At 39.7% G+C, this 26,229-nt stretch overlaps 1 protein-coding gene across 3 annotated transcripts in view; it reads right to left on the reverse strand.

Annotated features, from left to right (window-relative positions):
• The window catches only part of ipo8 (importin 8), a 43,733-nt gene that overhangs the window by 14,521 nt on the left and 2,983 nt on the right, over positions 1-26,229 (reverse strand). For 2 of the 3 annotated variants that reach the window (XM_034863166.1, XM_034863168.1), the window contains exons 2-18: positions 25,485-25,566; positions 23,865-24,021; positions 23,437-23,595; positions 22,430-22,586; positions 22,196-22,285; positions 18,412-18,506; positions 18,229-18,313; positions 12,051-12,185; positions 11,016-11,115; positions 10,143-10,219; positions 8,818-8,934; positions 8,265-8,354; positions 6,416-6,581; positions 4,927-5,087; positions 4,675-4,800; positions 4,473-4,548; positions 2,974-3,099 (exon numbers count right to left, since the gene is read on the reverse strand). In XM_034863166.1, the coding sequence (XP_034719057.1) occupies positions 2,974-3,099; positions 4,473-4,548; positions 4,675-4,800; positions 4,927-5,087; positions 6,416-6,581; positions 8,265-8,354; positions 8,818-8,934; positions 10,143-10,219; positions 11,016-11,115; positions 12,051-12,185; positions 18,229-18,313; positions 18,412-18,506; positions 22,196-22,285; positions 22,430-22,586; positions 23,437-23,595; positions 23,865-24,021; positions 25,485-25,566 (1,999 nt within the window). The remainder of the gene's footprint in view (positions 1-2,973; positions 3,100-4,472; positions 4,549-4,674; positions 4,801-4,926; positions 5,088-6,415; positions 6,582-8,264; positions 8,355-8,817; positions 8,935-10,142; positions 10,220-11,015; positions 11,116-12,050; positions 12,186-18,228; positions 18,314-18,411; positions 18,507-22,195; positions 22,286-22,429; positions 22,587-23,436; positions 23,596-23,864; positions 24,022-25,484; positions 25,567-26,229) is intronic. The other variant, XM_034863167.1, reaches the window with a different exon arrangement.

The following is a 26,229-nucleotide window of genomic DNA, read 5'->3' on the forward strand; positions in this document are numbered from 1 at the left end:
GGCCAAAGCTTGGTTTCATCATATATTGGAGGATCTGAGGACCAAATTCAACAAGGACTCCAATATTGAAAGCAAGCACGCAATGCAGGAAGTCATAAAGCACTTAGACACTCTGCTTCAGACAACGGACAGTAAAAAACCACAAGTTGGAGATGTGGTAAATGTGATTCCCAAGTTCAAGAACGTGTCCCTCGGTAAAAGGATGTTATTCACACAGAAATTTACTGATAACCTCAACAAGGACCTCATCCATAGGATGGCCCCCGAGATGATCCCAGAACCAATGAGAGAGGGGTCCTGCAGTAGCGGAATTGTTCTGCATTCACATGCGGACATGTTCGCTGACATACAGAACAAGGTGTGGAATTTCCTTGGACTGATGGGGTGGTGGCTGAACACCCAGATTGACGGCCACAGTGAAAACGTGTTAAACACCATAATAAAAAAATCAGTCCCTGGAAACACCACAGTTACCAAAGGTCTACGTCGTCAAGGAGCCTGTGGCAACTGCTGCAGCGTCTCGCTCAGTATGTGACGAGACATTTAGCAAACCTACACAGGATGCAACGGCACATGATAACATTAGAAAAATGCATATCAAGGTATTCACAGATAAGCTGGTTACGCGAATATTAACAAAAGCAAAAGTGACGATTTGAAATCCAGAGGCCACCATTAGCCATCTGTATGAAAGAACGTGGGCCGAAGTTGGGGGTGTAGATTTTGGTAGCACCTGGAAAACCTTTCAACACCTTGACAAGGCCATTCTCCAGGACTTGAGTAAGAAGTGGGGCTGTGTAGAAGAGGTGCTGGTCTCCATGCATCTAGAGCAACCAGAACTGCTAAACTGTATTGCCTCTTTAGTCAAACATCACCTGATGACGCCACCAAAAAGGTTTAGCACCATCTCCAGGTTCTTCTCATCTGTGGGCAAAGCCATCTCTAACATCTTCAGATGTAGAACCAGGTTTGGTTGTATTTAAGTGAAACGTGGTCTGTCTGCTACATCAGGGTTTTCTCCGGGCGCTCGGAGTGTTTCTCCCACATTCAGGAAATACAAAAAAACAACATTAGCAGTAAAGGGCTCCAGTCCTACCTCACATCCAGGTTACCGTTTTCTCCACCGGCCCTTGTCCTTATAGAGACCAACGGAGCAGGACGCCACCTAGATGGGGGGCAGGACCCGAGCTCTCAGGGCCAGCTCAGTGGTCAACAGCTTGACCTCACAGCTAGAAGGCGAGGGTTTGGTGATCTGGCCTGAGCCTTTTTGAGTTTGTGTCTTGTCCACTGTGGTGGTATGTTTGGGTTTACCCCGGGTGTTCCGGTTTTCTCCCACATTCAATCCTTATAACATCAAATAACCGCTTTAATAAAAAATAAAAGCAAAATTGGTTCTGTTTAATCATTTCTGCTGATTCTGGTAAATATATGAATATCAGATACCATCCAATCAAAAATAATGTTACATTTAAGTTTCACACACCAGTTTCCACATATAAAAACTACATTTCTAAAGTTCTCAATATCAGTGTGCACCATTCCACAAAGTAACTGTAAGGACCTTTTAATGAAATTGGTCCAACAATAAATATGTTTTAGTAATGCCTCAAAAGAGAATCGTGGTAATAATAATGTCTTGATGTCTTGTCTAGAAATGTTCCTGCGCTAAAATGGGTGAGGAAACTTTTTTGACTAATTGAATTAAACGATTCATGTGTTACTGATACTTCTGGCTTCATGAACCAGATTTTTTTTGAATTTGAAACACATGAACAGTAGCCTCAATATTGGTTGCTAGAATAAATATGTTAAAGTTAGAAAAAGAAGTTTGACCCATTTGGATGGTCATAAATGAAACGTTAATGGTTTATTATAAGAAAATATCTTGTCAATTTGGTCCCATTAATGTATTTAATTCCAAATACAGTACTAACTGATATTGTGGCCTGAAATCACTGATGGCCAGATGCTTCAAATTCAATTTTATAAAACAGGTAGCTCAAATCAGGCAATCTGATTGGTTCACAGCCATGGTATAATACCCGCATACAACAGCTATGTTTGTCTGCCCAAGAAGCATCACTCAGAGTGAATTACAAGTTAGTGTGTGCCTTTTTTTAGTTTTAAGCAAAGGAGGGTCTGTGCTAAAAGCCTGTGCTAGCTTACTGTACAGTGAAGGCTGTGCGCTGTGTTCCATAGCAACTAGCACTGTACGTGGCGGCAGCCACCCCAGGAGGGTCTATTTAATTGTGAATTATTTACTAATAGAAATCTGTTTAAAATGTCGCCGGCAACCCGCCACCAAATATGGGTAGATTTCGGCAGTGGAGTGTAACACAGTCACTCTCACTAGATACTTTTTCATACATTTTATGTTGTCTTGATTTGGGTGTTTAAAGTGCTTATTTACATTTAAAAGGGCTGTAAATCTTTTTTAAAGTTTGTTGTAGCACACCAAAGTCAACTTTGTTTGAAAAAAAGCAAAGAAATACAAAATACAATAACCGCAAGATCCCACAAAATAGCGGCTAGTAAAAAGGCTGAGTGGCTTGGATCATCTTGGGTGCCATCCCTATTTATAATAAAATATAAATAATAAAAAATAAATAATTTCCTTTAAATAAATAAAGACATTTGAACCATAAATTGATGCAGAAAAAGCAAAAGGTGTTGCAGAAAAATTCACCAGAATGCACTAATTGAAATATTTGACATTCAAAATTTGAGTTTTGCTCAAAGGTGGAAATCTCAACCCCCAATGTTGAACACAGAGTTACGCACTTGATTCAAAGACATCAAAAGCTGAAACAAGGCTTTTAGAGTATCAGTAAAGACAAAGTAAGGGGGACTGTTTCTGACACTGCACCAGCCTTTATGTAAGGTTAGTGCTATCACATTCCCAGAAACCAACAGAGAGCCTCTCCTGGAATACTGAAAGAGTCAATACGTGTTTGCACATTCATGTAACCAGACCTGTGAAGTAGTCAAAGCAGTCGTGCTGGAAGACCTCGTACAAGACACCCAGAAGCTGCCACATCTGGGGGGAGATGGTCTGACAGGTGAGGCCGAACGCCAGCGATAAGATCTCCTCGTAGAACTCTGCGGAGGACAGGAAAGAATATATTTTACGTTTTTATTTATTTTGTTTTATTTACTTTTCCACGTTTGGAACAAGGTGTACAATATAAATGGCCTGCTTGACATGAAAATTAAAGGAAAAAAAACTACTTTGAACACTCAAAAAGAACAGGGGGTCCGGGACCCCTAGGGGTCCTCTGAGTTGCTGCAGGGGGTGCGCCAAATTCTCGTCTAAATTGTCTATCTAAAAATATAAATTAACATGAATCCAACATATGAGTGAAGATACATTCTTTTTCAAAGTACAATGATGATAGTCTTACCGGCCTATAGCTAAGGTAGCTATTAGGGAGCCATTCAAAGTGACAGTTAGTCTTAAGGATTCACTGTGCAACATTTTAACATTAAAACATGATGAATCTATGATTAAGCAACAATTATTATTTTAAAAGCTTAGTATTGTATACACCATAAAAGGTATGTATAAAGGCTTTAGGCTGCTCTAAACATTACTGTAGGCCCAGTTTAATATGCAACTCAATTTTATACAATATGTAGTAAGGGTTTTGTGCTCTGACTCTTTTTCAGTTAAGGGGTCATTTGCCTAAAAAACATTGAAGACCCCTACAGTAAAGCTTGAAAAGATGGTTTGGTAGCTATACTGCTCCAAGCTAAACAACTGGTAGTAGGGGGCAAACGCCAAGATATGTCAAGATCTATGACAGAAATTGAAAAATGCAATGCTCAATTACAAAAAGAGACTTTGTGTATGTGTGTAGAAAGTTCCACAGTTGTATAGATGATTGCCGCATTGCTGGAGTGTGAGTGTGTATGTGAGTGTGTAATAAATTTCCTGGGGTGTAAATGCTTGACTTCTTTATCATTTCATTTGTTCATTATGACCATCTCCGGCTGCTCTATCTGCCTCTGCCTGAACAAAGCTTTCTGTTCTTCCAGCAGGAGATTATCATTTAATCCATTCATTGACAAAGTGAGAAGGATGCCATCCTCTGCAATGCAAGCTGCTCCAATTACCAGGATTACACACACTTTACATCAACTCTCATTTTTTTCTTACACAGACAAATTAGAGCATGCCCTTTCTGTATACAGGCTGTGTTTCGGCCTTAGTTGTATTTTGGATTGACTGACCATGCTAAATTATTTTGGCAATATTGAAGACGGAAAGAAACATTGTTGGTGCCTACAGCTCTACTCCAGTAGGTAATGCAAGCAGTGCAACAAAACACAAATGATCACAATATCAAACTCAAGTGAATATTAGCTACACGGCCAGTGTGTATACCCCAATAAAATGATCAAAAGGAGGGGCAAAATATGGGTGTGAGTGAGTGTGTTCATGTAAAAACGCTGGACTGCCCGCTCACACACACCTGCCATACCTATGATGGGCTTCTGCAAGACCAGACCAATCACCTGCAAACAGATCCCCTCCAGCTGCTGGGTAATCTGAGAGGCAGAATTAAAAACCATATACTACCAAACCTCACACAACAACATACATAGTGACAGCATGTTCAAGTATTTTCTGACAGAAGATATGACTGTGTATGTGTGTGTGTGTGTCTGTGTGACCTCTTTGTGGTCCTCCATTACAGTGAGGATGGTGTCGATGGTGCTAAGGATGCCCAGGGCCATGACGGTCTTGTCCTCGCTCTCCTCGTACTCCTCACTCTGAAGGACCCTGGTGAAAATCTCCGCCTGACCCAAACACAGACACACACAGTGCATGTTTGAAGTAAAGAGAAAACCGCATCATACAAATGAGGACTATTTAAGGCTTTGCCAGACATGAACTGGTCAGAAATGTGTGTGTTGTGTTCCCACCAGGTTCTGCGTCATGTCCACAGCGATGGCAGCCACCTCCTGGTTGTACTCGCAGATCATCTTCTGGATGACGTTGGTCAGGTCGTCGTTCTCCGTCTCTTTTACCACGTGCAGCAGCTCCTGCATGACGGGCCGGATGTACGGCCTGATGTACAGCTTGGCTACACACACACACACACACACACTTAAAATCCCCCATCATAGTCATTTTATTTCATATTATTACACAGTTATGATTGTTATGATTATCTCTGCTGGACTATTTTTAAACATAAGAAAACGTTTTTCAAATTTAAAATGTGGGCTCATACAGAGCTCATAATGCTGATCCACAGATCCATAAGGGAGAGAGAGAGCAGGTGGAGGAAATGGGGAGTGCTAACAGCGCTAATGGCTACAATGCAAACAGAGCATTGGTAAGCTCAATGTTAGCTCTCTCACCGGTAAGGTTAACCTGTCACAACACGGCTCTGGGTTTTTAGTTGTCTCTCTCTTTTTTAGTCTCTGTGTTTGTGTGTGTGTGTCTTTCAGGGTTCTAATTTACAACAATGACCAGCTCACACTACATTATCCCTTATATGCAGTATAATACTCATGATATCAATATATGGCGTGTACTGGCTTGTTTGACTCTGTACTTAACACACAGACATTAGATTACAATCAACGTCTTACATTTGGAAAGCAAGGAAGCAAGTGTGTTTTCGCAAATTACTATCCCCTCCCCATTCGATTACCATTCAGAGGGCTACAATGCAATGATCAAATGATTATCGATGTATCAAAGTTTTTGATTTCTATACATGATTTGTTTTTACTCACTGTGTGACCACTTGCTATTTGTGAAACATAGCTTATTTGAATGATTGATTCATGATAAAATGACAGTACATACTGTAGATGAATTTATATTACCTTTTCCTTTAGTTTAGTTCTACACAACTTGCAGTAAATGCACAAAATATATAAATTTTTCTAAATTTTAATTGTAAAAATGTCAACATTCAAAGGAGTCACATGTTGAATGAAGTAACAAACACTTTGAAAAAAGACAAAACTTGGAAAGAAAGACATTAGAAAAAGGAAGGAAGTAAGGTAAGAATAGATCGGCCAAAAAAGGCAAACACTTCAACAAAAGAAAATAAGAAAGATCTTCCAAAAAAAGTGTTCTGCATTGAGACATATGTATGTCAATATGTATATGTCATCTGTTTTTCTGACAGAAGGATCAACTGACTGAAGTGGGAATGTATTCCAAAATACATTCGAAATAACATCCATATTCCTCTACAGACCTTGTTCTAGGGCTAAGCAATTAATCAAATTTTAACAGCCATCATGATTTTGTCCCCTGACAATCACAAATACGGAGTAATCCAGAAGAACAATTATTTTGCACATGTCAGGGAAACTCTTATTTTGTCTTAAAGTGTCTAAAAGTTCAAACGTTATTTTGTTTGTTTGTTTTTTCAGAATTGAGCAGCCCTACCTTGTTCCTGGTTGCTGACCAGCGTCTGCAGAGCAATGGCAGCTTCCACCTTGACAGGCATCTCTTTGTCGTCGATCAGATCCTGTTTGACCAATTCCACTGCGTTTCTCAGCACCAGCTCGTCGTGGAAACGCAGGGGGCTGAAGCAGTGCAGGACCCAGCACGACTGCCACAATACGGCACAGAAGCACAGGTCAACACAACATCCAGAAATGTTGGAGCTCAGTCCAGCCACAGTTTTCTTAGATCTCAGAAACCTCCACTACAAGTTAGGGCTGTGAATCTTCACTGGTTTCACAATTCAGTTCAATTACCATTATCCTGTCAATGATTTAAAACATGTTTAAAACATGCATCTTGTTGCCTCACCTCCTCAATATTACTATATATATGTAGTCTAGCTAGTCTGACAGAGGATATTGGCATCTGAAAACCCTTTGCTGTCTTCTTATAGCCTTCCCCTGCTTTGTGAGCGTTAACTATTTTCAGTTTTCTAGCCTTTAAGGAAGTTTTTCCTCGCCACTGTCGCACTGTTGCTTGCTCTGGAGGTAACTACTAGAACTGTTGGGTCCTTGTAAATTCTGGAGTGTGGTCTAGACCTACTCTTTCTGTAAAGTGTCTCGAGATAACACTTGTTATGAATTGATAATATAAATAAAATTGAATTGAATTGAATTGAAATAGACAACTGCTTAAAATAAGCCATGGTGCTGATTGTTAGGGCAAGGTCAGATGAGTCTGAGTCTGAGTCTGACATCACCTGGTCTTTCCAAAAGGACGATTGAGAACAATCCATGACACTGTCAGGTCTCAACTTTCCAAAGGGGGCGTTGCATGCTATAAACTCTGCAGTGCCCAAACTTCGACAACATTTTTTTGTTTTTTGTTATTTTGAAAGTGTAAATGATGGAAATAAAATCTAACTTTTTGTAACAAATTATATAAATGTCTTATTTATCATATAATGCCTTTTGGAGATTTCCAATCTTTTCCTGGCTTCTTTATGCACGTTCATATAAAATTCTTACCTGGGGTGCCCAAATTTTTGAGCCCCACTGTATATGAACTCCCATTTTTATTGTATGTGCTCTTTTAAAAAGATCTCTCCTGAATGTAGTGGAGTCTGAATACAGCAGACAACAGACAAAAGGCAGAAACAACAAAAAAAAAACAGCAACTGAAAAATCAAAAATTATGGTCTGTTGCTGCATCCATTCAGAATCATCCAGGTCCACATCCAGTTTCAAAGCCCCTAATACAAGTGTCCACTGCTGTCTTCAGTGATGAACCACCACGTGTGCAGTGATGGAAAAGTAACTTAGGACATTTTAGTACTGTACTCACTGTACAAAGTTTCTACAAAGTTTCTACTTCACTACATTAATCTGGCAGCTTTAGATACTAGCTTTAACAATTAAAACTTTTGCACACAAAACACATGTATAAAATATGTTTAATTACATTTTACATATTAAATGTTAAACTACCCAGTTTTGATTTTTTCCAGTTTCTAAAATGTGAGGATTTTTCTGCGTTTAGCCCTATTACTTTTAATACTTTTTGTACATTTCCCATATGATACTTTTACCGAATTGACTTTCTCAGGAATTTTTCTTGTAACAGAGTATTTTTTCTTGAGTAAAGGATCTAAATAATTCTTCCACTACTGGTCATTACATATATCAATAACAATATATATTACGTTACAGCATGTTATCTGTTAATCCAATAAATAGTCTATCTGAAATAACCACATGGTTTGCCTATTTTTCTATACTCCTGTGTGAACTACTTGACAAATAAAATGCATGCATGAATATTTACTCATTTTATTAAGGGTTTCACTCACCCTGGCTCGCAGGTAACCCGTAGCAGAGTTGAGCAGAGGGAATACATAGTTTTGCAGCATCAGCTCCATCTGCTCCCTGTACATCCGCTTCTATAGAATGAGACATAATAAGGGTATTGTTTTAATTTATTTTTTAATGTTATGGCATTTTAGGGCTTTATTCAATAAGACAGCTTGGAAATGAAAGAGGAGAGATAGGGGGGGGGTCAAATGGCGGCAGGTCTGAACCGAATCCGCGGTCCAGACCAGGCGCCCAAAATAAGTGTCTTGATGCACCACATTTCACAGACGAAGTCACAAAGTACTTCACTTGAGACAACTGCTAAAATAAGACCAATAACAGTAAATTGAGACATAAAAATAAAATAATAATATACCAGTGGAAATAAAAATTAAAAAGACTTAAAAACACAACATTGCATGCATGCACACATCCCAGCCCGGGGAAGAGAAAAAAAACTCTAAACCTTAAAAAGGTTCTATTTGATCATTTTAACCTGAAAATAAATCAAGTCACACACAGAGGTGTATCTGTGTCTGTAGATGTGTGTACCTTCAGTAAAAGCTCGCCCAGAGCTCCGATGCAGTGCAGTGCCCCGTCCTTCCTGCGGGGGTCAGCGGAGGGGTCCATCAGTATCTGGTGGCAGAACTCCATCATCTGAGGAAGAACCTGCCAAGAAGAAAAACAAAGATTATACGTAGAAAAGATTAATGCAGAAACTAAAACTCACTGTCACTGTTGTCAGTTGATTCACTGCTTATACACCATACAGGTTTTTTTTCCTGCAAAGAGGAATTTTTGGCGCCCCCCAAAGAGGTTTTAGCCAATCCCAAAGAAAAATCACCAGCACCAAAATGATAAGTGACTGATGGCATTGATCCGGAACGGCGCAGTCGGCAGCGGTAAAACAAGCTACAATGTAAGTTGTCCAGCTTGTATTCACTAAAGTGCTTGTTTTGCTGACAGGTGTCTGACAACATTATGGAAAGGATCCCTTCTAAGATAAACCTTTAAAACCTCTTTGAAACCTTTCTGTTTAAGCAGAAACAGCTCTGAGGTCGCTAGAGCTAAACCCACCAGACTCTATTAAAAAAAAAAAAAAAAAAAAAAAAAAAACATACTTTTAGCGTTTATAGGGCAAACATATTTACACATGTAAATTGAGTCTGTCAGAGGCAAAACATGCACTTTTATGAAGGTTAAAGCTGCGTAATTACTCTATCAATTTACAGTGTAGCTTGTTTTGCCACTGCCGACTGTAGGGATCTCGCTTAAAACTGGACGGATGTCACAGACTGTTGTTCCCATCAGTCACTTAGACAAAAAAATATAGGAAAATAGGGTCCAGGTTGAAAAAACGGTAATTACCCTTTAAGAGCAATTTACCAAACAACCGGTGAACAAACAAACCAAAAATCGTTAATCTCAGTTTTATCTCCGGAGTTAGGCTGTAGCAGAGTCTCTTGAATGTTAATATTATTTTTTAAACCAGTTTTTTTTATTGGGGGCTTCATTTACTCAAGCTTAATATACAGTTAGGTTTCTCGATTTGTTAGAAATAACAGGTATTTCAAGGAAGGTAACACAGACTCATTTACTGCACGCATATCGGTCATGTGTACTGCCTTAAGTCCCATTAACAGTAAAGAACATTGGCACAAGAAGCCCTGAGGTACAAGGTAATATTTTTGCAGTGCTTTACATGTAAAATCACGCACCCACCGGCAACTACAGCCATCAGACAAACTGTAGTAGAGTAAAAGTCTTGTAAAATTGATGTACTCATGCAAAGAGCAGGTGCCTAGAAACTGTGAGGTGCCCTAGTTGAGTAAATGTACTCAGTTCCTCTGGACTGGTTCTAAAATGCTCCTCCTTACCTCCTTCCTCTTGCGGGCAGCTTTACACAGGACGCTCTGGGCAGCAGTGGCTGGTAGGGCATGGTCATCATAGAGATCTGCAACAGAGAAAAACACACACTCACTCCTACAAAGATTGGGATCAAACACCATGGCGGAAACCCTTTTTCCTCCACTTGTTACAATCAAAGATTCTCTCTCTCTCTCTCTCTTAACTGTCCTGTCATAAATTCAAGGCGGAAAAGAACAAAAAATAATCTTCACAAAAATTAAAAAGATTCTCTGTGCTGCCAGATCTGGAGAGAGTCCAAAACAGGTCTCAAACAAACTTAACTTTCTCCTGATGTGTCCTTCTATATAAAAAAAAATAAATTAAAAAAAGCCATTTTAATGTCAAATTCTCCAGAGATATGAGGCTTCTAAAGAATGTGTACAATATTTACTTTGGGTGAATGAATGGTTCATAATTTGTGTTCACGTTTACTTCTAGCACTGGAATCAACACATTCAAGACCTGCCGCCAGTCCCAAAGAGGCGTGGCGGTAGCAGAGCAACGGGAGCAACAGATATAGGAAATGACTCTGAGGGTCTCAGTTCTAAACCGTCTCTGGTATGATGCAATACATGCAGCTTAATGATCACAACTACAAAGTGTGGTTGCTTAACAAAAGTCCAATCCCTTCCTGTGTGTTTTCCTGTGCTCTAATAATTTACTGTACATGACTGTCTAACAACTGCATGGTAATTAAAGCTAAAAACAACAGCATTTATGTTAAAATGCTACTAAGACCTTTCTTCTACCAACATTTGCTGGCAGCTATGGTGTGTTTTCTGTTAGCCAACCATCAAAAGCAGTATGCGAGATTGTGATTACCCGAGCATTTGAGTACTCACTGAACTTCATGCGGATGTACTCATAAGGGTCTTCCTGCCAGAGCTTCTCATCCTCATCTTTGTAACACATAAGAGGGAAGATGACCTCCTGGCATATGGTCTGTAAGAGAGGATGTAAGAGCTTATGAGAAGTAAGCTCAGTAGGAGAAATTCATTGGCTCAAAACAACAATCAATAAGAAGGAAAAGAATGTAACACTATTGATAAAGGAAACTTTGCATCCTTCTAAAGCCCACCTTTCAGGAACTGTGGACAGAGTTTTGAAATTATGAAATGACACATCTGAAGGGGACGGACATCTGGCCAAAAAGAGTGACATTCTGCAGCATTTCTGGCAGCACGAGAGCAATCCTGCAAGTGGAATGTCCTGGAAATAGACTAGTGACTAGTTGATGAGTGTCTGTTAGCTCCTGCTGTGTGACGGAAACTGTGCGCTGCCTTTGATTTTTCCCGAGAATGTCGCCTCAGACACCCAGTTCGTAATACTGCTAATGCCAGGGACTCATTTGTTAATAAATAGTGACTTGATAGACTTTATCTAAATGATAATCTCAGTGGTTAATACTTCAAGCTTATGCCCTTCTAGTACAATTAAAATGTGATAAGTTCATCTTTAAAAAAAAAAAAAAAAACATTTCTTTTTTCACCTGGGGCAGGTTAAGTTCCTCAAGAGGTTGTTAGACCTCTAGGAAAGTTCCCATGATAGAAACGCACCAACAGTCAATATACCCTGACCCAATTGTGAGGCAACTAGAACCCTACCAAAGCTGAACCCATTTGGTCTGGTCTGATCAAGTTTTGGACTAAGAATCAAAGATCTAGCCAGAACAGACTGCAGAGTTATACTGTATATCTCTTTATGTGGCAGCAACTAATGGTAAATTAATGGCAGCTAATGGTAAAATGCTAACCATGGAAAATCTAAAGTGAATGTGGATACTTAGATGCAAAATGATAATTTAATATAAGTATCCAGCTAATGTTAAAGCCATCTACTGACTCACTCAGCATCAAACTCCTCCATGACTGTCCTACCTGCATATGTGGCTTCATTTGTTTCCAGGTCAGTGAGTGGGACAGGCCCTGGTTGAGGTAGTTGAGGCACTGCTGTAGGACGCGAGGAGTCACATACTGCTTCTGTCGGTGCTGGTCCAACACCTTCAGCAGGACCTGGACAGACAACACATCACACACAGAAACAACAGTCAAACCAAAACGGTCAGAGCCTTAGCAACCAGGCATAAACAGCATAATCTAAACCAGGGATCAGCAACCTACGACACACAAAATTAGCGACACATGAGAAAGCAAATAGTACACTACAAGACTGACATCTGTCACTACTATGTTATGTAATACATCCTATGTGCCGTCCCATAATTACAAATTGCTGAATTAGGTTAGTAATAATAAAAGATGTTGAATCTACATTACAAAAAACACTGCACGTTTGACGTGAAAAACTGTATCAAAGAAAGTGAGATATTGTTTCAGTACAGTCCCATTTGGGGAAACCAGCACTTCACTCCAGGGACAGAAGATGCTGTATTTAGAAGATTAGCATCAAAAGGATTAGAAAGGGTACAGGCCCAACTCAGATAATATGATGCCATCTGAAAAAATCAAACGCAAGTATGACATCGATACAAAAATAGAACAAGTCCAAAAGAAGCATTAAACCAAACCTTTAACATATGACTTTCTTAACATTGGTGTCTTTTGCACGTAAAAAAAAAAATCAATTGCATTATTTTGGAAAAAGACAAGCAGCAGAGTGTTACATATTGGGTTCAGCAAATGTTAACAACTTTTCCTCTGGAAAAAATAACATTTACAGAAAGGGAAGCAAGAATTATTTGAGAAGATTTGGGGAGGATTTAATTTGTTTGTGAAAGTTATGGCGCTATCGAATGAAGAGGAGGGTTGAATGCTGACTAATGTAAACATCGGAATGTGAGCTAAAACGGTAATACAATAATATTACCATACATTTAATTGATTGAGTCATTTCTTATGTCATTTTTGGAATGTTTGAACAAAATGTTTTTTTTTCTTCTTTTCTTTTGTTTCCTTTTGACTTGTATTTGCTGTTCTTGTTTGTCTATTCAAGTTTAGGTGTCATCACATGACACAATGTACACTTCTGTAAGTTTGGAAATGTAAATGTGCACAAGCGTTCAATTGTGAAAAATCTTAATAAACATATTGTTAAAAAAGAAAAATCTGCATAATTCATGCTGAGTTGTCCACATGCTAGGGTTTCTCAGAAAAGTCTACTATTCAAATATTCTACCAATAAACTATTAAATCCACAGTGCATTTTTTCTCCTAATGGAACCACGTAATGTAAATCTGAGTTTTTATGCAGTGTATTATTGTTGAATATTTTGACATTGTTTTAACATGGTGCAGTTATAACCATAGACATAAGAAAGAGTAGATGCTGCATTGGCTGCTGAGCGCGAGATTTCCAGCCGCCATCTTGGACCAGTCATACTCGTTACTTAACAGCAGAAGATACAAGATGCCAGAGCATTGTGTAGCATTTTCCTGCTCAGATCGGCGGATTTTTTTTAATCTTATCTCTTTAACTCTGGGTTCTGTAAATCATTTTGTATCTGTGTTTCATAATGCTACTTTGAATGGGTACGCGTGCTTTGTTACGGGTGCAAGATATATCAACGCATCGTTACACAGCACATCGTTATATAAGTGAGTATTATGGTATGACCTATACGTTATTCTGGGTCTCCAAAAGCAGCACTAATGTATGCTTATGTTGTTATTACATTGGGATTGTCTCTGGTTTAGTTGGGATTGTTTGATAAGACTTGCACGTTACTCTTATAAGATTATATATATATATATATATACACACACACACACACACACACACACACACACACACACACACACAAATACATATATATTATATAGCCTTTTCAATAGCAATGTGCTTGAGTAGAGTCAACACAGCATAAAAGAGGTGGATCTGTCCAAATACTTATGTAAAAAGAGCTGAGACAACTAGTCAATTATCAAATATATTGAAAGTCGCAATATGCAATATATAGTTTATTTTGTGGAGCTGTCCTGTTAACTTTATTTATGCATTTTATACTGTCCAACCAGTAGAACAGGTCCTGTTCTGTAGACATGGTCCATAGTTATTTATTAATGTTGGACTAGTCCAATTTGACTGTCAGTTGAAAAAAACTTTTGTTGTAAGAAAACTTGTTTAATTTGTTATGAATCTATTTTGTAATTTTACATGTGTTTAAAAATATCAGAATTCACATCGATGTTGTAATATCACATTCTGTCAATGTCGTGCAACCCTAGTTTGTGTGTTTGTTTCTGTGTGTGTTGGGAGTGGGGTTGCTAAATGTCAAGGTCCGGGAGGCAATTGATGCAGAACAACTTGGTAGTACTGTGTGTGTGTGTGTGTGTGTGTGTGTGTGTGAGACAGAGAGAGAGATAAATATAAAAACCTTCAAGTAGACTCTAATAATATAATCATATTATTTCTTGTACTTAAATATATAACTTTACGGACACTATCTGTTTCTTCTTCCCTTTCATATTTATAATGTGTGATTTGCAAAATACCCCTATCACATACATCCCCATTTTTGGTGGTCTGTGCCTAACTAAATACAGAAGAGAAAAACTACCTCTGTCCCAGTTCTGTTTTTAAAGACACAACATTAGGGTTTTTCAATCAGATTGATAGTCAAACTGGAAATGTCCCCGTTTTTCTCCCTTTTATGGGGGTTATTTTCCAAGTTTTGATCTCGGACGTCCGGTGAATTTATATCACATCAAAATATTTTATTACTGTTAAGCCCACTTTAAATATTAAAATACGCCTAACCATGTGTCCTGTTTCATTGCTACATGTATGACCTTTGTAGCAAAAAAAAACATGAAAATCTGTTTTGTATTCAGTGAGATTGATTAATTTAACGCGCTGACAGCTCATTTCACCTGCCAAACACATTACACTGAGTGGAGCGGGTGACCGATCCAAGATGGCGGCCCCACGTCTTGGCAGCGCCAATTGGCAGCAGCGGGCGATCCAGCGTCTACTCTTTATATGTCTATGGTCATAACGTAGTGGCAATATATAAGATATGCATGTAATTACATCACATATGCAGCACTGTGGTTAAACAATCTTGTCAAACCGCTGTTCTGTGTGACTTCAAACAGTGTACAGGCAGGAGGGGGGAGCAGCCACCGTGAAGCAGGATGGAGCAATTGATTTTTTTCAATTAATGAATAGCATTCATAAACTTCATGAAATCTGTGGACATTTATGTTTATTGGCGAAATTGCATACATACATATCTCGAATATTCAATTATTTGTGGAGTAGTTGATGAATACTAAACTACACTATGTGTTAATGCCCTAGAGTGTTCTGCAGGACAACAGCGCAGGTGTAGTTACCAGTAACCACCTGGCAAAGATGAAAAACTACAAAAGATGAGTCAAACATAGTCTCAAACCCATCACGAGGCCAGTGTCACATACAGTGAGGAAAATAAGTATTCGAACACCCTGCTATTTTGCAACTTCTCCCACTTAGAAATCATGGAGGGGTCTGAAATTGTCATCGTAGGTGCATGTCCACTGGGAGAGACATAATCTAAAAAAAAAAAAGATCCAGAAATCACATTGTATGATTTTTTAACTATTTATTTGTATGATACAGCTGCAAATACAAATACGAAAATCAATGTTAATATCTGGTACAATAGCCTTTGTTTGCAATTACAGAGGTCAAACGTTTCCTGTAGTTATTCACCAGGTTTGCACACACTGCAGAAGGGATTTTGGCCCACTCCTCCACACAGATCTTCTCTAGATCAGTCAGGTTTCTGGGCTGTTGCTGAGAAACACAGAGTTTGAGCTGCCTCCAAAGATTCTCTATTGGGTTTAGGTCTAGAGACTGGCTAAGCCACGCCAGAACCTTGATATGCTTCTAACAGAGCCACTCCTTGGTTATCCTGGCTTTGTGCTTCGGGTCCTTGTCATGTTTGAAGACCCAGCCTCGACCCATCTTCAATGCTCTAATTGAGGGAAAAAGGTTGTTCCCCAAAATCTTGCAATGCATGGCCCCGGTCATACTCTCCTTAATACAGTGCAGTCGCCCTGTCCCATGTGCAGAAAAACACCCCCAAAGCATGATGCTACCACCCCCATGCTTCACAGTAGGGATGGTGTTCTTGGGATGGTACTCATCATTCTTCTTGGTCCAAACAAGGTTAGTGAAATTATGACCAAAAAGTTCTATTTTGGTCTCATCTGACCACATGACTTTCTCCCATGACTCCTCTGGATCATCCAAATTGTCATTGGCAAACTTAAGACGGGCCTTGACTGTGCTGGTTTAAGCAGGGGAACCTTCCGTGCCATGCATGACTTCAAACCATGACGTCTTAGTGTATTACCAACAGTAACCTTGGAAACGGTGGTCCCAGCTCTTTTCAGGTCATTAACAAGCTCCTCCCATGTAGTTCTGGGCTGATTTCTCACCTTTCTTGGGATCATTGAGACCAAACGAGGTGAAATCTTGCATGCAACCCCAGTCCGAGGGAGATTGACAGTCATGTTTAGCTTCGTCCAATTTCTAATGATTGCTCGCACAGTGGACCATTTTACACCAAGCGGCTTGGCAATTTCCCCGTAGCCCTTTCCAGCCTTGTGGAGTAGTACAATTTTGTCTCTAGTTTCTCCGGACAGCTCTTTGGTCTTAGCCATGTTAGTAGTTGGATTCTTACTGATTGTATGGGGTGGACAGGTGTCTTTATGCAGCTAAGGACCTCAAATAGGTACATCTAATTTAGGAAAATAAATGGAGTGGAGGTGGACATTTTGAAGGAAGACAGGTCTTTGAGGGTCAGAATTGTAGCTGATAGACAGGTTTTCAAATACTTATTGCAGCTGTATCATACAAATAAATAAATAAAAAAAATCATACATTGTGATTTCTGGATTTTGTTTTTTAGATTATGTCACTCACAGTGGACATGCACCTACAATGACAATTTCAGACCCCTCCATGATTTCTAAGTGGGAGAACTTGCAAAATAGCAGGGTGTTCAAATACTTCAAATCCTCACTGTATGCTGAGCAGAATAGCACAGTTAAATCAATGTATCACCACCAAAACAATCAGGCTACAGAGAGAAATCAAAAAGTAAATGTAGGAAACCATCCACAGAGAGAGGGTACATAAAGGAGGCTTTCCTTAACAGTGCAGGGGTTTTGTTTGATGGACTACCAAATAAAAAGACCATCATTTCGCCACGCTCTGCAAGACCTGTCGAGAGGAGCATCCTGAAATGGCGGCAAATGCAGCAACTATTACACTGAAAAATACAAAAGATGTTCAGTGTGGCTGTAGATGACAACTAGTTTCACATTGCCAGCGCTTTCTCAACAGCGCTGTGGAGTAAGGTCTAGCTACACTAAACATACATTTTGGGAAAAAAAAGCTCTTTGTTGATTTCACAATCCCACCAATCAATCCCAAAACATCCCAGTTGGAGAGGAAATGCACTAAACATATTCGTTGTAAATCTTTCCAATCATTCCCCAAAAGAACCAATTAGGCCTGCCTTGCTGCACCATCCAAATTTTCTATAAAACTTGCCATTTTCAGGGTGTAGCTTGCTAGTTCGAAGCTTGTTCTTGTTTTCCCGAAGAGAACAGAGTTTGAGAACGGCAACACACAGAGAGGCAAAGGTGAGGGACATGTGAGCCACGCGACGGATGTCATGTTTTATCCTAGAAATGAACTTCCGTTGTTATAGACTAGTTGACAGACCAGAGGCATGCATGCAGCTGAAAGTAACATGTGATTCACATGTTACTGCTCTAGGGATCTTAGTAATGGTAAGCCCAGTTTACATTTGGCTTATTAGTAGTAGCCTTTATCACAACATGGTTTTGTATGAGTGAATGAGTAACGGAGAGGGGAGCCTGTAGAAAGAACAACTGGATCTACAACTGTATTGTAAGATACAAGGCCAAACTATTTTTCAGTGCATACAATGAAAATAAATTAAAAAAACCTTTTAAAAAAGCCCATTCAAAAAAGCCACTGGCACACCGTTCCCCTTCATCTTTGTACATTGACAAATAAAATTACAGAAGGTTGCCGATCCCCGATCTAAACCAACATCTCTCAGTGACACTTGCTTACCTGCTGTATACCCATAGCATATGTCTTCAGGAAAAAATCTGCAAACTCGTAGTACTCCTTTGTCACATTTCCAGGGCTTCCGTATCTGGAATTCAGACCAGAAGCATGTGAATGGCGGCTACTGTCCCTCTGCTCACTGCAAATATCTGCTTTATGGTGATGTGACTGCAGCTCTGGACTCACCGTTCAAACAGTCGGGTGATGATGCGTAACGCCCACTTCTTACACTTCCACCATGCCAGCTCAGGACGGTCATCCTCATCAACCTCCAACGTCTCCTGTAACACACCCACACCCACAATTTATGTTCAGTTTCTGGAAGGGCTGGGTATCGTTCAAAAAGCGTTAATACCTGAACCAATACTGTGATTTTGACATCCGGATCTTAAACAATACTTTTTTTTTTAATTCCAATTTTAAAAAACAGAAAGAAATTACTCATTAGACATCATTAAACGCCATAGCCAAGCTTAACTGAAACTCAATTGTGTCCATTACCATAATAACAACTGATTAACACAGGCAATTGTGACAGCGTGTTGACAAAAAACTGCTGCATTGCTCAGTTTTTACAAGACCCAGTTTTTTTTCAATTGTTTTATTTTAGTGACAACATCTCACCCGCACACCCTCTTCATACAGCGGTGGAATTTAACCAAGTACATTTACTCAAGTAATGTACTTAAAGGGTAACTACCTGTTTTCCTATGACATTTTTACTAGTCAGAATGTATTTTGGATAGTCAAAATTACAATATAGATATCTGGAATGTTTGTTTCATTTTGGATATCTGAAATTAGAGTTTTAACTAGTAACAATTGTATTGTAAATATCTGAAATGGGAGTACTTCCTAGTAGTAATTCTATTTCAGATATCTGGAATGTTCTTTGTGGATAGAAAGAATGACGTGGATATCTGAAATTGAAAGCCCCATACACATGAATGGAAAACATGACGTGATTTGTACTAGTAAGAATGACATTGTGGATGTCTGAAATGACAATTGTAGATAGGAAAATTGTCATTGTGGATATCTGAATTGTTCTTTTTTTACAAGGAAGAGTTGTGAAAGCTCCCCGTATGTCATTTTCAAACTTAACAGGTGTCTTCCTACGGGCATGAGTAAATGCAGTGCCAAATCTGACATTGTTTGGATTATAAACGTAAAAGATATTGTTAAATATACAGTATATCGGCAAAAGAAGAACACATTGGCTTTTGTCGCTCTAGCTGCTGGCCCCTCCCCCTCTCACACTGCTCACTGAGGGCCAGGTGTATGTACATTTGCAAAAATAGTGTTATCAGCACCATGGCCAACCCACAGAAAGCACACGCTGTGATGCATCAGCTTATGTTGTATTTACCAAACCTCCAGTTCATCGGGTAATCAGCGCCTTTCTCCACCCATTACACCGTAAATTGCGCACATTTAAATGCGCAATTGAATGGGCGATGTCAAAGAAATCCGGCTTGATGAGTGATATTTCAGCATTCGTGGTGGGGAAATGTATGTGTGCTGTAGCAAAATGTTAAGTACTTGTGCAATGATACGTCTGAGTGCAGACTGAGATATTCCCACTGCTGATGCTATGACTTTTTGAAATGATCTTGATGCCAAAATTGTATGTTTCTATGTAATGTAGCGAGGAGTTTAACAACTGCTGGAATGGAATGTGAACGCTGAGTCGGAGATTCAATGTCATCTTTGACTTCTTCCAGTAACTGTAATATTGCATGGCTGCTTAATCTTTAACGCTTGATGATTGAACTGAAAAAGTGTGATCCTTGTGACAACATCCTTTCGACTTGTCTCCCTGGCCTGTCTTTTGTCTTGCTGCCATTTTACCAGGAGGCATATGCCAGGAAACACGCTTGCAGCTGGTTTACACCGGAGGCGGAGATTTTTTATAATTAGGTACACTTTACACTTCCCCTCCCATCTCTTTATGGGAAACTCCCACTATGCCCTTCACTCTCCCATGAATGCATATGCATGACACGGAAGATTTGGCAATTTGCCATTTTCAGCTGCCGCAACAGGCAGTCTGAGCTTCCACCTCAGTGCTGGCCGTTTGTACATACCTCGCCATGATTTTACACGCACGTTGCAAAACAAATACGCCTGAAGTGGCCACAAAAGTATTACTACAGAGAGGGTCGAAGAAAGCAGCGGAGCATTGGCAGCTTCAATGTGACACACCTCAGACCCACAAAAATGTGCAAAGGAGCTATGTCTGGTTACTCCACACTTTAATTGTGATATTTTCTTATGCAACATTGTCTGTCAGGTAAATCAGTAAGTTAGTAGTAGGGTATACAGGGGTGTGGCATATGAAGTGGTTTGGGGTCTTTCTGTAAGTAATTTTGGGGTACAATTTGGTTTTGATGAATTCTACAACCAACAATACTACAGGCCAGGAACATTTTAAACGGCCACTGCACTATTTTTATTAAATTGTCTGTAAAAGTTTTAAACTACAACTCAAAGTTGTTTGAACTACAGAAATCTGCTCAGATGAGATCTGAACAGCGTGTTCAGGATTCCTGAATCATGGATTAATAACCTCACACTTCAAAAAACAAACAACGATCTGACAAAAAAAAAATGAACAAATTAAATTAATTAGGATGTCAGGGACAAGATTGTAGACCTACACAAGTCTGGAATGGACTACAAGCAGCTTGGTGAGAAGGTGACAACAGTTGGTGCGATTATTCGCAAATGGTAGAAAAACCAAAGAACTGTCAATCTCCCTCGACCTGGGGTTCCATGCAAGATCTCAACTCATGGAGTTGCAATGATCAGGAGAACAGTGAGGAATCAGCCCAGAACTGTACGATAGGATGTTGTCAATGACCATAGTCACCAAGAAAACAATTGGTAACACACTACGCCGGTGAAGGATTGAAATCCTGCAGCGCCTGCAAGGTCCCCCTGCTCAAGAAAGCACATACAGTGTACATGCTCGTCTGAAGTTTGCCAATGAACATCTGAATGATTCAGAGGACAGCTGGGTGAAAGTGTTGTGGTCAGATGAGACCAAAATGGAGCTCTTTGGCATCAACTCAACTCGCCGTGTTCAGAGGAGGAGGAGGAGGAATGCTGCCTATGACCCCAAGAACACCCTCCCCATCGTCAAATCGTGAAAACATTATATTTTATGGGTGTTTTTCTGTTAAGGGGACAGGACAATTTCACCGCATCAAAGGGACGATGGACGGGGCCATGTACCGTCAAATCTTGCGTGAGGACCTCCTTCCCTCAGCCAGGGAATTAAAAATAGGTCGTGGATGGGTGTTTAAGCATGACAATGACCCAAAACACACGGCCAAGGCAACGAAGGAGTGGCTCAAGAGGAAGCACATTAAGGTCCTGGAGTGGCCTAGCCAGTCCTGACCTTAATCCCATAGTAAATCTGTGGAGGGAGCTGAATGTTTGAGTTGCCAAACGTCAGCCTTGAAACCTTAATTAGTTAGAGAAGATCTGCAAAGAGGAGTGGGACAAAAAAATTCCTCCTGTGATGTGTGCAAACCTGGTGAACAACTACAAGTAAAGTCTGACCTCTGTGATCACCAACAAGGGTTTTTCCACCAAGTACTAAGTCATATTTTGCAGAGGGGTCAAATACATACGTATTTCTGTCATTAAAATGCAAATCAATTCATAACATTTTTGACATGCGTTTTTCTCTATTTTGTTGTTGTTATTCTGTCTCTTACTGTTCAAATAAATCTAACATAAAAATTATAGACTGATCCTTTCTTTGTCAGTGGGCAAATGTACAAAATCTGTTTTACAGGTATTTTATCTGCTGAGCTGTTAACATTTAGCAAGGACCAACAAAACCATGCAAATCCACGTCTGTGTGTGTGTGTGTGTGTGTGTGTGTGTGTGTGTGTGTGTGTGTGTGTGTGTGTGTGCGTGTGCGTGTGGGTGTGCGTGTGCGTGTGCGTGAGTCTCTTACAGCTGGGACGTCTCGGTCCATTATGGCTCTGAGGATTTCCATCCACTGAGTCATCACTGTGTTGTTGATCAGCTGGAGAGGCAGCGAGTACTGCAGGACGATAAATTCAAAGCTGGCACCACCATCATCATAATCATCATCACAGTCACTTCCGTAGTACATTTTCTTATACGTTTCATATTTATTAATACGAGTTGTGGTCACTGGCTTTTTAACACACACACGCAGATGTACCTGTACGAGAGCGTAGAAGATCTTGAGGATCTGTTTCTGGATGAGGACAGAGAAGATGGTGGCGTCCGACAGCAGCTGGCTTATGAGCTGCTGTATCTTGGGCATGAAGATCTGCATGGCTGCCAACAACGGCTCCCTCTCATCTGCCTTCCTGTACCTAAAGCACAACACAAACCAATGATGGCGGGTTAGAAATGGATTATCACAAAAACATACCCCTTCTCAACTATATACCAAGTTTGGCAATCAGGCAGAAATAAAAATACCACCGTTTTTCAAGTGTAGTCATAGTTTACATTGGCTCACATGCAAAACACTTAGGAAATGGTGTTTTTGCAGGTAACTGTGAACGGTCCTCCTAATTACAAGGATGTTTGTGGAGGATGAGGCTTGATTTGTACTAGGGATTAACCAATGCTGTTTTTTCTAGACCAAAACCAACTGATTATTAGTAGTTGACTGATAGTAAATTGATATCCAATATTTGGTACTGATATGCATTTACAGAGAAAATAAAAATCCTAAAATCAATATTAAGATTTTGGAATGTTACAAACAGAAAACATAGTTAAGATGTTTTTAGCAATTATTTAATGGATGAGGAATTTTCGATGTAATACAGTTTAAAAGTCAGATAGTGTTGTTGGCAGGACATTAAGTGACTGAAGCAGAGCTGTAGCTGAGCTAAAGTAAAACATTTTTAAATTCATTAACTTCACCGGTTATCAGGCAAATAAAACACTGGTACAGGTAATCTGCAAACAGGCCCATAATTGCCCAGAGCGTATAATTCCTGACAATTGATTATTTTTTCTGTGTGAAAAACAACAGTGGAGGCCTACCAACCAGTCTGAAAACATTTTGTGGAAACGTTGCAGGGATTCAAATACGGAGTTCAGAGTTATTCTCTCAGTCTTATTCTCTCAGTCATAAGCCTTATGAAGTTTATCATTGAACAACCCTTATTTTAAAACTGTAATTGTAATGTAACTGAACCCGTTACTCACTCGTATGTTTTGACCAGCTGGTAGAGAGCCAGCAGGCTGCCGTACCAGCTGCCGCTGTTCTGAGACTGCAGGTACATGCCAATCTTGTCCACTATGGCGGTCCAGCGGCCGGGGAAGTCATGCTTGATGATGGCTCGCAGACACATTGTCAGCTGGGCGCTACGGGCAGTACAAAAACATATAGAGTCATTTATTGTATCAATCAGTAAGCAAGATTAGGGAACGGTTTGGTTTGCTAGTCACGGTACGGGGCATGCACTGTATTTATTGTTTGGTTCATTTTAGAGAGATAGTTCATAGTTTCTGTCTCCCTCATGAGGAAGTTCTAAGTAGTGACAACAAAACTCTTGGCGCGTGCGTCCAAATTAGATTACGGATACCCGACCCCAACGAGCCGCGCTGGGTTCGGACTGGGTTTGTGTGTGTACCGTATGGACTCTGGACAGCGGATGATGCCTTCCACTATGTGGTCTCTGATCTGCTGCCGGTCGTTCTCGTGGATATTGAAGGGAAAGATCACCTCGCCCAGAGACGGCTCCCGGTCCTGCCAGTACTGACTCACCATGTTCTTCAAGTAGATGGCCGCTACACACACAGGGAGTCACATACACACATCATTGTGAACTTTATCTATCCAGTTGATCTTCAATCACAGTGACTGGATTTAAAAGAATATCCTGGTGATATTTTTTATTTCTGTTATCTTCAACATGCTCCATTGTTGCTCCATGCTCCACATGTGAATTAATCCACTGCTAAAAGTAATCTCCAATAATACTCTTTAGGAAATCACTGAGCCAATTTATTTATTTATTTGTTTTAAAAGCTACTATATTTGTGAGGTTCATTTAAAGAGTCACATCTTTAGTAGGAACCCATGGCCTTGGAGCTGAGAGCCTCAGACAGAGTAGGGAAGTGAGAAATGATAGAAAGTTGAACCAACACATTGGTGGTGTTTTGTTGGGATTTGCTGTCATTAAGAACAATACAGAATAACGTATGCTTAATTGAGGTGACAGCAAATGATGTCATCAACGCATGAAAATACATGCAGGGAATGAACCACACCTCATATATTTTAAACACACTTAACTGAGTATGTAACCATTCACACTAAGATTTTACTACTATTCCTAATATGACAATATTCCGAATTTGATACAGGTCATGTAAAAAAAAATAAAAAATTCTGGTTGGATATTCTGAATAAGGCCGTTTTCAGAATATAGCATTTTAGCGTGTTTTTTTACCGTGGTATATGCCCAGTTTACGGCCTCTTGCCTGTTTACAGTTTATGGTCAGCTCTGTGTGTTGCTATGGTTACTATACACAAACCAACCAGCTAATTTTGCCACTGACACACTCATACAACATTATGGAAAGGATCCCTTCAGAGACAGACCTTTAAAACCTCTTTGAGACCTTTCTGTGTAACCAGAAACAGCTCTGAGGTTGCTAGTGCTAAACCCACCAGACTCCATTTAAAATAGCAATACTTTTTGCGTATATATATATATATATATATATATATTTCACATGTAAATGGGTAAACTATGTGATTATTTTTAACCGAAACTAGAGTGATGGTTGGAAAAGTGGAAAGACGACCCAAAACATCTTTTCATAGTTTTATTAGGTTTCTGTCAACTTTGAATAAAGTTTATTTTACAATGCTAAAATTACTGTTTATTTACATGAAGTCTGGTGGCTTTAGAGAATGCAATTTAACAGATTTTTTATAGGACCATGCTTTTTAACAGAAAGGTCGACCTCCTTAGAAATCCTTTCAATAATGTTGTCATACACATAGAGTGGGAATCTGAGCGTGTCGTTTTGCAAAACAAGCACTTTTGTGAAGGTAAATACAAGCTGGACAATTGCCCTATAAACTTACATTGTAGCATGTTTTGCTTGCGCCAACTGCAGCAATCTTGCTTAATACTGGAACCAGTGGTTACCATTTAAATATGCCGATATGTATTGATATTTTCACTTTGTACCGACTATATTGGATCGCTGAGAATTGATGTACATTATACATGTCCTACCTGCCTGACGAACAGGGAACTCCACCTGCTCCGACACAATGATCTGAAGCAGCGTTGGAGCGAAGTTGATGATCTTGTACGACTGAAACACACAGAAGACTCAGCATCAAACAACCGGAAGAGGACAGATGACCAGATAATAATAAATGTATAATTTGCATTCATGTACATTTCAAATCAGAGAACCTGCTGTCTAAACACCAGAGTATTCACAATTAAATATTATTTTGCAATAAACATCTTTCTCTTTCAGACAAAGAGATAATAATGGTATTTTAATGAACGCAACAACAACTAATTGTCATTGAAACAACCGCATCATTGTTATCACTGTATATTTCAGTCCCTTAATTTAACATGTACTTTTTTTTTACATTAGCTGACACGAGGTCAGAGAAATACTTGAGCGTAACATAATTTAACATTACGGAGTTTGTGGATTATCTCACACCATTAACATTACTCAGTGAGTTCATTTCATTCCAACAAAAAGAAAGCGGATGGAAAAGGGCATTGGTGAAAACACATGCATTTGGCCACAGGAGTTATCCCGCAAGTGGAACTTCCTGGTTATAGACTACCTTGAGGGTGGTGCGGGGCCCCCTCCCTCCGGGTTTATGTCTCTCTGGTTATGCCAGGCAGACACATAGCATGATGCTCAGAGCAGCACAGTCCACTAGGTCTCTGTTCCTCTACTCAGCCGACACAGCCACTAAGCTTAATGCAATTGATATGCGATGACATA

The sequence above is a fragment of the Etheostoma cragini genome, chromosome 23 (genome assembly GCF_013103735.1).
Source record: "Etheostoma cragini isolate CJK2018 chromosome 23, CSU_Ecrag_1.0, whole genome shotgun sequence".
In the NCBI taxonomy this organism is placed as follows: Eukaryota; Metazoa; Chordata; class Actinopteri; order Perciformes; family Percidae; genus Etheostoma; species Etheostoma cragini.